The sequence below is a fragment of the Perissodus microlepis genome, chromosome 2 (genome assembly GCF_051167445.1).
Source record: "Perissodus microlepis isolate ML-2025 ecotype Zambia chromosome 2, ASM5116744v1, whole genome shotgun sequence".
NCBI classification, from domain to species: Eukaryota; Metazoa; Chordata; class Actinopteri; order Cichliformes; family Cichlidae; genus Perissodus; species Perissodus microlepis.
In genome coordinates this window covers 22,203,173-22,218,922 of record NC_140462.1, presented here as the reverse complement: position 1 = coordinate 22,218,922, position 15,750 = coordinate 22,203,173, and the positions used below count along the sequence as shown (strand labels likewise).

At 44.3% G+C, this 15,750-nt stretch overlaps 1 protein-coding gene across 4 annotated transcripts in view; it reads left to right on the top strand.

Annotated features, from left to right (window-relative positions):
• Positions 1–15,750, top strand: part of htr4 (5-hydroxytryptamine receptor 4) — a 142,975-nt gene that overhangs the window by 76,871 nt on the left and 50,354 nt on the right. For all 4 annotated transcript variants that reach the window (XM_084952663.1, XM_084952654.1, XM_084952669.1 and 1 more), the window contains exon 4: positions 4,871–5,071. In XM_084952663.1, the coding sequence (XP_084808789.1) occupies positions 4,871–5,071 (201 nt within the window). The remainder of the gene's footprint in view (positions 1–4,870; positions 5,072–15,750) is intronic.

Here is a 15,750-nt window from a genome sequence, read left to right as displayed (position 1 = left end):
CGCAGTTTTTGGCTTTCCCCATATTTCAAAAGTGCTTCATCTCTTTGCTATGACTGTCGCCCGGCATAATTTGTAGATGATAATGGTTGTAGCCGCTGCAATGCTTTCCACCAAAACAGACGCAGCTTGATGACATCTTCAACATGCGCTATTGCGGTAGAGCGGTATAGTCAAAATCTCTATCATTGGCCAAATTTATATCGTTTCTATCGTATATCGTTTATATCGCCCACCCCTATTTTTATGGTGGAAATCATTATTTTAAGGAGATGTTTTTCAGAGAATCCATGTGAATGAATAAAAAACTGTTCCAGCAGCTCATGGATGACTATCACCCGTCTGTTTGTAGTCTTGTTGTAGTCAGAGAAACTCAGATTACAGCATAATGCCCATTCCTCCTGAAGCTGCTTTTCATGTGCCTTTGTAAACGTCTTCCTCATCCCTCACTGCAGAGTTGCTCTCACTCAGTCTGGGACCAGCTTTTCCAAATTTATAATCCCAGTTACTAAATTAATGGGAACCCCCGATTCATGGTCACCTGATCCAGCCCTAACTATATGAAGGTTTGAAGCCTAATCTTAAAAGTAGAGATAGTGTCTGTCTCTTGAATCCAAACTGGAAGCTGCTTCCACAGAAGAGGGGCCTGAAAACTGAAGGCTCTGCCTCCCATTCTACTTTTAAATACTCTAGGAACAACAAGTAAACCTGGTGCTCTCGAAGAGACGAGAGCACCATGATAACATTAGCAGCTCAATATGTCACAGTCAGAATAATTTATAAATAATAAAAACTGCTGAGTAAGTCTCTGTTTCTCTTATAATCTTTCATCTGTGGTTTGAAATAACCTGAGCGCTTTATTCTCGTAACCAGCAAATCATCGAGGCAGAGGTCGGGTTTTTCCACAGCAGCCAGGTCTGTGTGAGGCAGGGAGCTCAACAGCTTAGAGGCATTTTACATGTTTACCTAATGTACAGTACACACACACACACAGTAAACACCAGCAGAGGGTGATTCAGAGGGTGGTAAAGCACTCATCATGAAACATCACACAAACAAAATCACTGTTACCACCTTTTGTTTCTCTCTGTGTGTCATGTCGAGTGTGTGAACACACACACACGCTGCCACACAGTGTGTGTGTTTATAGACACTGAGCAGCTCTGCGAGCGCTCGCTGTTATAAACGGGTCGCAGCAGAAACGTTGCTTCCACATTTCTGATTTTGTCTTTTAACATCAAAGTTTATTTACATCATCTACAAAAGTAAGAACTAAATTCATCAAATAAAATAGTTTAAGTGAAAAAGAACATGAAAGAAAAGACCTTTCCAAACGATTCATTCATTCTTTCCATTGTTTTATTTCTGCCTTTGAGATTGTCGTTAAATTATCCCTGCACTTTGTTAAAGTGCTATTTGGAGTCGTGTTTTTAGTTGTAGTCATAAAATATTTGGCTGACTTAATTGAGTTTGAAATTATTTTTTCTGATTTAAATGAATGAAATAAATAACTGTGTATCCTCCAAGGATTAATTCGGTGTAATTGCTGATTTCAGGGTTTTGTGCTGTTTTTTAAAAAAACATTAAAGTTTAAATTCCTTTATTATTATTCCAGACTGCACCTCTCAGAAATTCCTCAAAGGCAGTAATGAAATAAAAATCCAGTTATGGGGATTTAATTGAACTGTAGGTTTTATCATTCCCATTAAAGCTCGTCTTTGTGATTGTGTTGTTGCAGACGCCGTCGAGGCCTCCGGCTCTATTCTGCAAAACAAGATTACAAGCTTTGTGCTTTTTATCGGCATTTGTTATAAATGCAGATGGTCGTTTAGTTTACGTGGCTTCGCCATCAGGAGGTGACCCAGCCAGAAATAGTTTGATTGGACGGGACAGAAACGTGATGAATATGAGAGCATCTGAAATGATTCCTGCATGTTTGCTTCTCCTCTCTGACCTTTCTGTTTGAATCATCTTTTCTTAGATCTTACACGTTGGACGTCCTCGTCACACAGTCCCTGCTAATAAAGTTTATTTATTCAAAGGACTTTCAGCTAAACACAGTCTGTCATCCTGACTAAACACAGTGCCTCCTCCTCCACCTCAGGGCTTCTTAATGCTTCTAAACTGCTCTGAATTATAGCCAACACAGCTCCGTGTGTGTGCGTGTGTGCGCAGGATTTACTGCAGGCAGAGGTGTACCGGCCTATTCCAGAGCAGTGTTTGGGTTAGGCGGATGGAAAGCCTTCGCGGCCGTTCCCTCGTACTGAGGTTATTTATAGACGCGGACATTGACAGCGCAGAGACGAGGCGGCTGACTGACCGACTTTTTGTCTGCAGAGCTGTTACTGGTGGTGTTTTCTGCCTTTGAGTGAATTACTGGCTGACTGCTGCCTTTTTGTCCATCAGGTTATTAGTGGCATCACAGACAAACTGTGATGCCACTAATAGCTGAAATTGATTTCTTGCACACACAAGTCCAGGATTTTACAGCTGACTGAGAGTGGCAAGCTATCACCTCGTCTCAGGATTTCTTTGTTTTGTCAAACTGCAGTAAGTGTGTGTGTGTGTGTGTGTGTGTGTCTGTCTGTCCAAGGTGTGTGAGCAGTGAGGCAGAGTTTAAAACCTGCAGAGTGAAATCCATAGAATGTACTTAAAAAGATGGAAGTAAAGCTGATTTGGGGAGGGGGGGTGAATGCTCCATCATTTAGAATGTTAGAAATGATGAATATGATGGCCCATCGTGGGATAAAATAGATGATTTATGGCAGTTTTTTAACACCTGGATCAGTGTGATGGCATAGAGAGTGGCTATTTCTAATGAGGTCATCTCATTCATCCCACCTACAGTTGTCTTAGAGGGGGAGGAGCTAAAGCAGCATGTTTCAGACGGAGGATGAACTGGGAGGTGTGCTGTGCAGCTCCAAAGCACGCGTCCGAAACTTTAACCCAGCTGTGACAAAATAAAACAGGAAGTAACAGAAGACGGGAACACCTACACGGGGCGACACTGCACACAGGAAACACAAAACACTAAATAAACCAAATCACCTGAAGCAGAAAGCTAACAGAAAGTAGACATTAACTGGACTAAAGTATAACCAAGAGACTCAAACTCCAGCAGATAATCCAAAACATAAGAGAGAATAAGTGATTTTTGTTTGTGTGTGTGATGCTGCAGAGTGCGACATGTGCTAACATGTGCTAAAACACACAAAATCACCATCAGGTTTGTGATGGTGATAACAGACGCCGCCACATCCTCGTTACTAAATCAGGCTCATCCCACATTAGCAGACTCGTGCTGAAGCCACACCCACATTTCTCTATTTGAGGTCAGCCACTAACCAGAAGGTCAGTGGTTCGATCCTAGGCTGCTCCAGTCTGCATGCCAAATATCCTTGGGCAAGATACTAACCCCATGTTGCTCTCCGATGCATCCATCAGAGTGTGAATGTGTATGAATGATACACTACTTAGCACTTAGGTCAGAAAAAAGTGCTTGTGTGATTGGGTGAATGAATTAGTTGTATAAAGCGCTTTGAGTGCTCAGACAGAGTAGAAAAGCGCTATATAAGAACATGTCCATTTACCATTTCCGTACAGACCCCCATGCCTGCCCAGAACCGTTAAGAAACGTGTAGGCGACACAGAATCACTCAGAGACAAGTGGTTCATCGAAAAGTGAAGGCTGTTTATGCTTTGAATGAAATGGGCTGTGTTTCTGACAACATGCGACTCATCAAATCAATAAAAATGTGAGCAAAACGTTATCAACCTCCTCTCTCTGAACTGCTGACTAGCACGAGCCCGCTGTAGCAATTGGTGAAGAAGATGAGAGTAACTGTCTGTGGTTTTTGTAAAGTTTGTCGTCTTTATCTTGGTGAAATTGGGATTGTCTGTGGGATCCGTGCTGCTGGATAAAGACAGTCACTTAACACAGAAAAAAGGAACAAAGACTCAGCAGGAGCTTAGAAATCAGTGAGGATTCATCCCAAAATCTCATGTTCTTCACTCAGACATGTACGTGTGTGTGTGTGTGTGCGTGTGTGTGCGTGTGTGTGTGTGCGTGTGTGTGTGTGTGTGTGTGTTCCTTTTCAGTGTGTAAAGACTGTCATTCCCTTTGCTTCTGTTTCTTACATTTACAGCAGGAGCAGCTGATCGTGCACCACTGTGTGAAAAGCACACATGCAAACTCAGTCAAAGGGACGCAACAAAGGATTGGGGGGGGGGGGTTGGGGGGGAGTAACAGGAGCAGTGTAAGAGGACAGACTCACACACGCGAACGGGAACCAACAAACCTTTAATCAGCCAAACCTGAGGCACCAAACCCATAACATGAACCGTAAGGTCACAGCACAGACACAAATCCTTCTTAAAACCAAAAACAAACCATGACACACTGTCCCGCTTCTCACCTGTGAGCCTTTGGCCAGTCACAGTCCTCCCTGACCTCCCCAGGACAGCATGCATGTTTGACCTGTCAAACATGCATGCTGACTGTGATCAGAGTATTCTGACAGGGTGTGCTGCAGGAGAAGAGCTTTAGTTTTAGACATTTATTCATCTTTAAAGACCTTAGAGTTTTAAATAGCCATGCTGTGGGAGGAGCCAGATAGGTGTGGACCCTGACTACAGGGACTACTGGTCGCTGGGTAAAATGCTGCTTCCAGCTCGGGTCTAAGGACGCAGATGGAAGCACTGTGCTCTCTAAAATACATACTTCACGTTCTTAAACCTGACAGGCTCCAATGGTTATGACCTCAGTCAGAGAGTAAGTGCTCTCAGTCAGTGCGTGCAACTCTGACAACGCATGGACATCCTCCTAATGTTTGCATTTATGATGAACTAACTGATCCCGCCTCTCTTTCTTCAGGAAAATCAAGACCAACTACTTCATCGTGTCGCTGGCGTTTGCCGACTTGCTCGTGTCGGTGCTGGTGATGCCGTTCGGCGCCATTGAGCTGGTCCACCAGCACTGGATCTACGGCGAGACCTTCTGTTTGGTGAGGACTTCTCTGGACGTTCTGCTCACCACCGCGTCGATACTACACCTGTGCTGCATCGCCCTGGACAGGTGAGACCGTCTGACTGTCTGTCCTCTGTGTGTGTGCGTGTCTGATCTGCTGGAATCTACCACTTAACCTGCACCACTCTCATTCTCATTGGTCGGGGTCTCTCGTGCATGTGTGCACATATACTGAATATAACGATTGGCTGCAGGCCACATCAAACCATTGGCTTTGATTGGCTGGCTCGAGTCTATCAATTTCCACACCTCTGATGGAGGGGCTCGTTTTCTGTTCTTAATTATTCATCATCCTGCAGGAGACTGAGGTGTGTGTGTGTGTGTGTGTGTGTGTGTGTGTGTGTGTGTGTGTGTGTGTGTGCGAAAGAGAGAGAGGGAGAGAGAAATATTTTGACGGTTTTTCTCTGCTTTCGCAGACAAAAGCAGCTCTTCTTTAATTTCAGGGTGAAGACACGTTTTAACCTTTAAGTCAAATATTCCTAGCTTGTGTTTTCTTGTCTTTTATTAAAGTTGCTTGTATCATGTTGTTTAGGGTTTTGCAGACAGCTGGAGTGAACATCAGCATTTCTTCCTGACTTTTCAAACACAGTTTTAAATCCCACCAAAGTGATCCTGAGGGAACAAATTAAGCTGCACAGCCTCCTCCACCTGAAGGAGCTCTGAAAGTCAGAGTTTGTGGAATATGTATTTGGCTTCACTCGAACTTTGATCTAATCTAATGACGTTTGAAAGTAATCAGATTAGTCGGTGCATGCTATCTGTGTACAAGTGTGAGCAGCAGCACTATTGAAATGAGTCTGTAGCAATCACAGCTAAGCAGTGAGATGTGGGTGAAAGCAGAGCTGCTGAGACAAAGCACAGTTAATCTTCACACTGACTCTAGGAAAAGATATAAAACCGGTTTCAGTGGCAAACACAGCCTAAATGTGTTTTTCAGCTCTGAAAATGTCATACATGACAAAGTTATGAGAAGGCTGGTAAAGTAACTTGAACTGCGACCCACTCCTGTGAAAATATTCACAGTATGAAGGGAACATTTTGCACGTCTTCATTAGGTTATTGCACAAAGATTCAGCTGGTTGTGAGCGGGCCGAGGCTGGACTGTTTGGATTTGAATGATTTCACGTGGAGCAATCCTCATTACAAGTTGCTGTGTGGCCCTGCGGGCCGGTGCTGGATGCTGACGAGCGCTGTGCTGTGCATCATTCACTAATGATGTGTCCATAATCAGAAAACAGGCAGGACTCGGTGACCTGTCTGAGGCCTGCAGGCTGAATGCAGAATAAATGTTTAATGACTCTGACCGTTATTTATCTGTTTCACACCAGTGAGCTCCGTCTCTCATATGTGTGTGCATGTATTTTTAATGCAGAGCCACAAACAGCAAAGGAGGAAATGGTTTCTTTATTAAATTATCTGGCTTCAGGAGTTTTGTATTCCTGTGTATGTACAGCTGTCTTTGCATCCTGGCACAGCTTCAATTACCAATTCATAGCAAGGCAATCGCCCCTCGTTACCCTCGAGTGCCCCGTCCCCTGTGTATGATCAAATCTACTGTGCGCTGCATTTTCCTCCCCTACCTGCTAATTAGCTGCACACACACTTCCTGCTTTTAATGTGAGTGACAGGTGTGCATCATTCTGTTCGGCTTCTCGATTATAAAGTTCCTGCTGTTCCGCACACGGCCAGCCGAGTCTGTGCTTTCCTAACAGTAGCTAGATGGTAAATGGACTGACTCTTATATAGCGCTTTTCTACTCTCCCGGAGTACTCAAAGCGCTCTATACAACATGCCTCATTCACCCAATCTCACAAGCACTTTATCTATACGTAGTGGTTTCTAAGTACATTCACACACATTCATACTCCGATGGATGCATCGGAGAGCAAGTTGGGGTTAGTATCTTGCCCAAGGATACTTGACATGCAGACTGGAGAAGCCAGGGATCGAACCACCAACCTTCCGATCAGTAGGTGACCTGCTCTACCTCCTGAGCTACAGCCCACTGAAGTGCACACGCTACAAATTGCATACGTGACACAACCGTCCACACGTGTGAAAACATACCGTCATTTTGATTAAGAGTTACAGGTAATGTGATAATTAATGAGAAAGGCTGGTGAGCTTTAATAACATGTCATTACTGTAAGAAGAGGCAGCTGCTTCAGAGCAGTTTGTAAACCGTAGAGCAATAATCACAGGTTGTCGTGTGTCTGCCTGTTGCGCTGAAAACCTGACGGATGTCACAGTGTGAAAGTGCAGCAGTTTTCTATCCGTCAGGCAGAGAGAGGCTGGAGCTCCATATGGTGCCCAGATTAAATGTTCCTCTGATACTGTGTAGGTAACATCCCACAAACAGACACATGGACAGAGGACAGCAGAAACAAATGTGAGCACTGGTTCCGTTACAACAACTGGAAAGCAGAAATTCTTCATATGCAGTTTTACTTCATATGAAGTTTTATTCTGTAAAACATGTAACGTAGCGTCTGCTAGCACACTTTAGCCCCAACAACAAACCTCTTCATGAACCGACGGGTCAGCTGTGCCCCGTTGTCTCGGAGGTACACTCCTTTCGAGGTAGAAATCACGTGTGTCAGAAAAACATTTATCGACAGAGACAGTGTGAATGTGTAGAATAACCATGGCACGGAAACTGAAGGAGAAACTGTGGAGCTGAACCAGAGGGTCCTCATTTATAGTGAGCATGAATATATACACCTGATAGAGAATGTTGTAAAGTACAGCTGAGCTCATGTTGAAGCCATGGTGGGGCACAGTCTGCAGGTCCATATAAAAGCAGTAATCCTGTCCTGTAGGTCCAAGTTTGGGCAAAGCACGCCGATGCTCTCTGGTCTCAGGGTGTCACATGTTGTTCTGGACTCTGAGGGTTAGCCTTTTTTGGAAATGCATAAAAGTTAACCTGGAGGCTTGCTTTTGGTTTTCAGTTGCTTTGGCTTAAGTTGCATTAATCACTGTGAACTATCCTCAGTATGTGATCACCCGGGGGGGGAGGTGGGCGACACTCGGGCAGAGTTTCCTGACTAAACTTCAGTATTTGATGTTCTGGGAATGCTAATGAGAGCCAATGCGCTGCTCTGTAGAAACAGCAGAGGTGGTTCGTTACAGGAGAAATCAGAAAATGGAAAAAGCCTGTGATCCAACAGCTGTAGGTCCTCCTTCAGCCGCAGTAACTCACAGTGATGGTTCCTGCGAGACGTCATCAGTCTCTCTCATCACTGTGCAGGAGTTTTGGTCCACTCCTCTTCACAGCGTAGCTTCAGGACTGGACTTTGGACCACTGCAGCAGCTCCGTTCTTTCCTCTGTCAGCCGTTCTGGTGGAGATGTGCTGCTGAATTTGGATCTTTTCTCCTGCTGTGCTGTCATGAACTTTAACCTGCTAACTGACAGCTACAGATCTGAGGTTGTGCTCCTGGGTTTTTGTCTTTGCACTGTCTGAGGATGGGCTGAATGTGTTGCGACGTCCACGATACCTAACCTCAGCTTTTATAGACGTGTTCACTGCTGATGATCAGCTAACTTTGATTAGCAGCTGCTCCTTTCCCTCCTAATTCCCATGGCAGCGCAGCGATGGACATAGTTTTTCACAGGACTGGGGGCTCTGGTTCTGCAGGGGGGGGCTCTTGTTCTGCAGGGGGGAGGGGTGCTCTGGTTCTGGCTCTGCTTTCAATAAAAGAATGCTGAACAGAAACTTGTAACCTGAATCGCTCCCACGGCTCGCTGAGATGCTGTACAGAGACAAAAGCATGTTCCACTGTGCAGAAACCTGTGGAGCGAGTTGGATTTCACAGGAAGAACTTTGACCCGGGCTGAGCTCAGTGCTAATTGTGAGTCTAGTAGAAAGAAACCAGGCTGGGGGGGAGAGTCAGTGCTCCTGCAGCTCAAACAACCATCACATCTCAAAGCGTGTGGGGAGAAGTGAGCTAGCAGCAGACGGAAAACCACTACAGAGAGGGAAGATCTTCTGTTGCACCCAAAAAGATGTCAGATGTCAGACCAGAGAAGTTATGAATTATAAATCTGTGATAGAAGCGTCTGCTGACTGCATGTGTGGAAGGAAGCATAAACACAGCAGGAACACAACAGAATGTCCATGAAAGAAACGCAAATGTCTCCATCTTAACGTATCATTTTTCCCCTTTGTTTTTTACTACATTCAGTATGTAGAAAATATGATGAAGTGATGAAAGACAGATGAAAGATGCAGAGATGTTTTATCTTCCATCTGTGAAAAAATTACTTTTCATTTCTCCTTTCAGCTTTAAAATTATTAACATTTAATTTTTGTGTATGTTTGCCTCCAGCGGATCGTTTTTATGGGGCGACTCGGCCAAACCTTCATAGAAACACACGTCTTGTTATTTTTTTTCTGCTTTGCTATAGGTATTTCTTGTTCTGGGTCGCTCACTCATTATCGTTCATTTGTCCAGACATGACCGTCAGCCATGTAGAAGCTGCACAAGCTTCTTGACCTCACAGATAATCAGGCTCATTGTACATAACCCCCTTTAGATTCCAGGCACACCTGTATAGGCCATCTGGACTGGCTCTCCATCTGAAGGGTCTGAATAAGCTGAGAGTTGAATCCAGCGATGAGGAGGCACGGTCAGCTCCTAGCTGCCTTCATCTGAGCGCCTGCCCTGCTTCCTCTCCTCTTAATGATGTAAGCTCTAGCCGTGATGCTGGGTTATTGCTTTAGTGGCGAGGATACAGGCCCCAAGGATCATTTTTATTGGCTGGAATGACTGTTCATTAGATGTTACAGACACAAACCGAATCCTGAACTGTTATTCACAGAATTACAAGGTTAATGTGCACAGTTCACTGTTTAAGCATTTAAACATTTAAGCATCGAGTCTGATTATAAATCGTTATATCATCACATCAGAAATCACTACTTTAACATAACAGCTATGAGCTACGAGGATGTCTCTGTGGTGGGGCGTGGTCATCCGCAATCACGCCCACCGAGTTAAGACATTCAGGGTTGTTGGGGTGTGTGGTGGCAAGGAGTATGTGCGGCCTGCAGCTGAGAGCTGTAGTCGCACTGTGTGAATAAAGTTGGCTCTCAAATCACACCTCTGGACCCGTCATCTTTGCCACAGTCTCACACTAAATGTGGAGGGAGGCAGAGAGCTTCATATCCCAGCCAGTGTATAATTAGATCCATCCAAAGTCCTCGAGCCTTCAGGGTCATTAGTCCGCTGTGGACGAATATGCAGCAGCTGTTTGTTGAAGGCTGGTCCTCCTGGTCCTGCACACATCTCAGCCGTCCTTGATGATTTTATTCAGACTCTCTCAGAGCTCGTCCTGAGCTGGACCTCTGGACCGTGTTTGTGCTGTTGGAGCCCTTCGGAATATTTTAATGACATCATGTGACCAATAACGGGGCTGCTGTGAGGTCACTGTACTAACAGACCGTCCAAGAAATCTGAGCTCCGGTTTTGGGATTTTGTTTGAATAAACTGGGAGATATCCATGACTTTGCTTAGCGGTACAGTCTGTGGTTCCAGCTTGCTATCCAAGCTAGTGTCTGATCACTGTATCACTCCATCCTCTCCACAAACAAGATCCTTCCAGAAAACTCCCAGTGTGGGGTAAAGCGCTAACTGACAGACGACTACACCCGTCTTTATACGCGGGAAGTTCGTACGTGGAAGTGCTTGAACTGAGACACAGCACCTGTTTCCAGCAGTACTGCTGCCAGAAGGCCACCAGAAAGAAAAGCACAGGTGTGGCTAATAACATGGATTACAGAGAAGCTGGAATAAAACTAGAGTTGCCCACTGTTCACTGGCTGTGGCAGTAATCCATGACAGCCTGACTGGAGTCACCCGGATCCAAGCGAAATGGAATTCAGCCATTATCCAGTCATTTATATTTGAGCTTAACTTGTCCAAACATGTTGAGTGAACGGGGACATTTGAACAGCAGCTGGATTCTTCTTCCGTCAGCCTGAAACAGGTCAGAGGTCACCATGGCTGCTGGAAGAACCAAATAAAGCTGAGATTCTGAAAACACTCAAGTTCAAACAGAAGCTGTGTGTGTGCGGGTTGGAGGGGTGCAACAAAAAGAATATCAGATATCGGACGATGCTACGAGTAAAAGGCACAAAAACACTCAGAGCTGAATCAAATCATTTTAAAGAACAGGATAGAGAACAGTCTCTATCATCATGAATTCTGCTTTCACAGAATCTGATCAAAGATGTCATCACATTAACACATTAAACAGATCTCAGTCTTATAATATTACTGGAAAGTTTTGCTGTCAGTGGTTTGTGAATGATCCAGTCTGAAAGCAAGTTGGTCATGTTCATGACCAATGTAAAAGTAATCTATTACACACAATTTACTTTTACTTAAAAGCAATGTAGGATAGTGAAATCATCCAAAAAGACTTCAGAGAGGTCGTCATGGTGATTCTGCTGTAGAAAACCTGCACAGGTAGAAATGAGGCTGACTGCTCAGCTCTGCCTCTGTTACCTGCTGAAGTTCAGGCTCTGGCTGCTGGGCTGGGGTCTGCATACACTCGGGGTTCTTGGTTAGCTTAGCATTAGCATGCGGTCAGCACAGATGTTTCTGTCCTGGACAAAGTTCGCACTTCACATCTCAAATTTGTCCTTAATGCTATAAAAAATTGTAACCTCAGCGCTGTCAATCGTGAGCTGAAATCAGCTGATTGCAGCAGCTGCCCACCTGACGTTCAGACACGTAACTGAAGAACCTTTGTAACGTGAGTAACAACATAATTGTAACTGTAGTGTGGTTTCTGAATTCATCACTGGAAAATGTAATGTGATTACACCCCCAGCTCTGTCAGTCACATAACTCATGAAAGTAACACAGTGTTCAGAGATCATCCAGCCCAATGACCATCAAAGCCTCAGTGAGAGGCAATAAAAGCAGCCGGTCTGAAAGCTGAAACAGAGTTCATAAATAAAGAGCCTGCTGTAATCATCCATGACATCCAGGACTGTTATTATATATTTATCTGCATTGATTCATGTGAAATGTGTTATTCATGGAGACTCCCTGGTGGAGTCAGTCCATAGAAATCAATACTAAAGTGGATTTAAGTTATACTTGCGTTTTTAGATGATTTCATTTGTGCTGAGTTTTACAGTCATTTTATTTTTGTCTGCACAGCAGAATGAGGTTTATCAGGTTGCTGTGGGCCATGGAGAGGAAATCTATAGCGAGGTCTTAAAGCAAAGCATCATACTTTTTTTATTGAAAACTTCATTGCTCTCAGACACGTGTATCTTCAGAGTAGCAGGAAATTGTCTTAAAGCTGTTTTCCTATTTTTACATTTCCATCCGAGAAGATACGCATGTGAAGGAACATTTGGCGGCATGCGGGTTTGCTTGTTTCCAGAAATCAGCTCTGATATTCTCAAATAAATGATGAATTAAAATGTAGAAAATAAACAGGGGGAGTGAATTGGAGGCCCGCGGTCACGACATTTAACTGCACTGTGTGTCTTTGTGCTTTTGTGCCCACTGTTGGCTCTTTGTGTGTATTTCAGCTTTCATACAATACCGGGATTGACAGTGGAGCTGGACACACCAGGGAGCTGTGTCACTCAGACCTCCACATCCACACTTAAATAATCAATCTGCAACCTTTCTCCACGACTATTTTAGGGATTCAGATAGAAAAGGCCCTATTGACCTTTTTTAATGCCACTGCACATGCAGACCACACTCTCACTCCAAATTACCGATGGCTGTGAAATGCCAGTTGCCGCAAGTAGGTAATGAGGGAGGATCACAGCAGAGGAGGCAGAAATAAAATGTCCACAGAATACAGCTGTGATACAGCAGCAGAGCAGCCTCAGTCAGACTTATGAGGACACACAAAGGTCACAGAAATACCAAGTTTGGAGTTCAGCGGACAAACCACAGTCAGGCCGGGCGCTGATTATTACTAGAAGCTGCAATATTTGCTTTTTTATCACTTTGGAGCAATACAGCATCGACACGCAGCAGCTGAGCACAAACCTGAGCTCCAGCCAAAACTGAGTGATGGCGAAGTCTGTGACCCACACCGCACTGTGCACACCACAGAAACACTCAGTGACAGTACATGAATATTTGAAATAAAAAAGTTTATGCTGTGTGCAAACATCTGCATACAGCATGTTCTTGTCTCTGTCACAGCTGGAAAAGCTGTCCGGTATAAGCAGAACAAGCCTGTGTGTGTCAAAATGTGAGAGCACAAGATTGTGTCATCACACGCTGTGGAGTCAAGTAGAAGTCGTACACGTTTGCTGACCTGATCAATGAAAGCTTTGATTCCACCATCATAGAGAAAAGTTTTCTGTGTGTTTGCTGCTTGAAACAAGCTTGACAAATGCTGAGGGTGAACTTTGTTCTTAAACCCAGAGTGCTGAAGTCAAACTATCTGAGCAGCTGCCGGACCCAAATGCAGAACTCAGGAGTGGAGCAGATTTGCCATCTAAACACTAAACAAGTGAAAACACATCCAGTGGGACCTCAGAGCTGGGAGCTCAGCTAGAAAGGTGCGAGGGATGGCGTGACAAAGACAAGAGGGAGACAGACACAGTAAATGCACAGCAAGGCAGAAACAAACCAGGGACAACAAGACAGAGGAAGCAAAACTGAAAATAATGCACATGGGGTGAGGGACTATCAAAACAAAACAGGAAGTAACTAATATAAACACCGGGACTAAGACACATGGGCTTGGCACAGAAACAGAGGTGAACAGACATGGAGACATGAGTGACTGGCACAGAGAGACTGACCAGGGAACAGCGGGAACTCAAGGAAGAGGAGAACAAGACGTCTTGATGCATTCTCAATCATCCAGGGAAGTAAATCTCCAAAAAGTTGATTCTGTTCATCTGGACGTAGCGTTTTGTGGGAGAAACGTTTCGTCACTCATCCAAGTGACTTCTTCAGTCTCAGCTGACTGCAGGTTTTCCCAATCTTATAAACAGTACATTTGCATAATGACTGAAACCAGCCCACTGAAGGAACAATGGGCTGGGAGGTCAGTTCCTTAATCTTAATTATGCAAATTCTCATGACCATTGATCAATGGTTTCATCTGCCTCGATAATGACATCTCTCACCTTCTCAACAAAATCCAGGGTGTTCTGGATGTGGTGTTCAGAGCTGCCCACCAGCGGGTTGAGGATCGAAGCCAGAAACTTGGAGATGTTATAGGTGACAGAGTTGATCATGCAGACAATTGGTCTTAAAGGTGCACCCTGTTTATGTATTTTTGGTAAACCATACAAACTTGGTGTAGATTCCCCTGGGTACAGCCTGTGGTACGAGGTCCGGTCAATAGCCTTGTCTTGTTCTAACTGCTTCAGACAGTCTATCACCCTCTTCCTGTAGCCACTTCCTTGGTCTCGTTTCAGGGGCTCATAAGTATTTTCGTCACTGAGTTGTGACAAAATTTTCTCATGATAGTCTTTCTGGTTTAGCAGTACTGTGCACCTACCCTTGTCTGCCGGAAGGATGATAATGTTGTTGTCATCACTAAGTGATGTGAGTGCCTTCCTCTCCTCCATGGTGATGTTGGATGCTGGGGGCTTTGCATTGCTGAGACAGGCCGAAACTTTCGTCCGTAGTTGCTCTGCTTCCACTTCTGCAATATTGTTGTTACGAATTGCTGTTTCTGTGGCTGTGATCAGCTCCACTAGCGGGATTTGTCTCGGTGTTATAGCAAAATTCAGCCCTTTAGCAAGGATGTTTTTCTCTGTTTGGGTGAGCTGTCTGTCAGACAAATTCTTCACCCACTTGTCCACATCCTCGGTGTCGCATCCTTGTCTCTTCTGGTCGCTGAGGACACTCTCCGTATTTTGCGGCGGTTTCTGACGTACAACAAGTAAGTCAGTGGGTTTTGGTCAGTGGTTGTTGATCAATGGTCATGAGAATTTGCATAATTAAGATTAAGGAACTGACCTCCCAGCCCATTGTTCCTCAGTGGGCTGGTTTCAGTCATTATGCAAATGTACTGTTTATAAGATTGGGGAAACCTGCAGTCAGCTGAGACTGAAGAAGTCACTTGGATGAGTGACGAAACGTTTCTCCCACAAAACGCTACGTCCAGATGAACTGAATCAACTTTTTGGAGGAGAACAAGACGACTAGACCGGGGGGAGACAAAAGGAAAAAGTAGATGAGACGGGGACACAAAGAAACATGGAAGGGAATGACAAGAGACACGAGGCTTAAACTATACACAAGCACAGGAGACAAACGACTACCAACGGACAACACGAAGTAACAAAACCTGGAATCACAAGCAGGCGATTACTAGACAACGCACAGAGAACACGGGGAAACATGATAACGAAAACAACTGAGAACAAAACCCAGATAAGAGAAACTCTAAACACTAAGAAATGATGTCAACCTGACACAGAGGGACGAGAGACCAAATACAGAAATGGGATTAGACAGGAGTACTCAGAGCAGAGCCAGATGAGAAACCAAACTTCAGAACATCAAAAAACAGAAAAACCAGGAAAGTCACACACAACAAGCTGGATGTAGCTATGTAAATACACACACACACACACACACACACACAGATTAAGCACACTTTAATAATCCCTGAGGAAAGACCATAAAAACAGTAACAGGCTGAACTAATTAAATAATACTTTATATTACAAAGTTTACAAAGTATAACAAAGAGCTCTAATATATAAACAAATATTTCA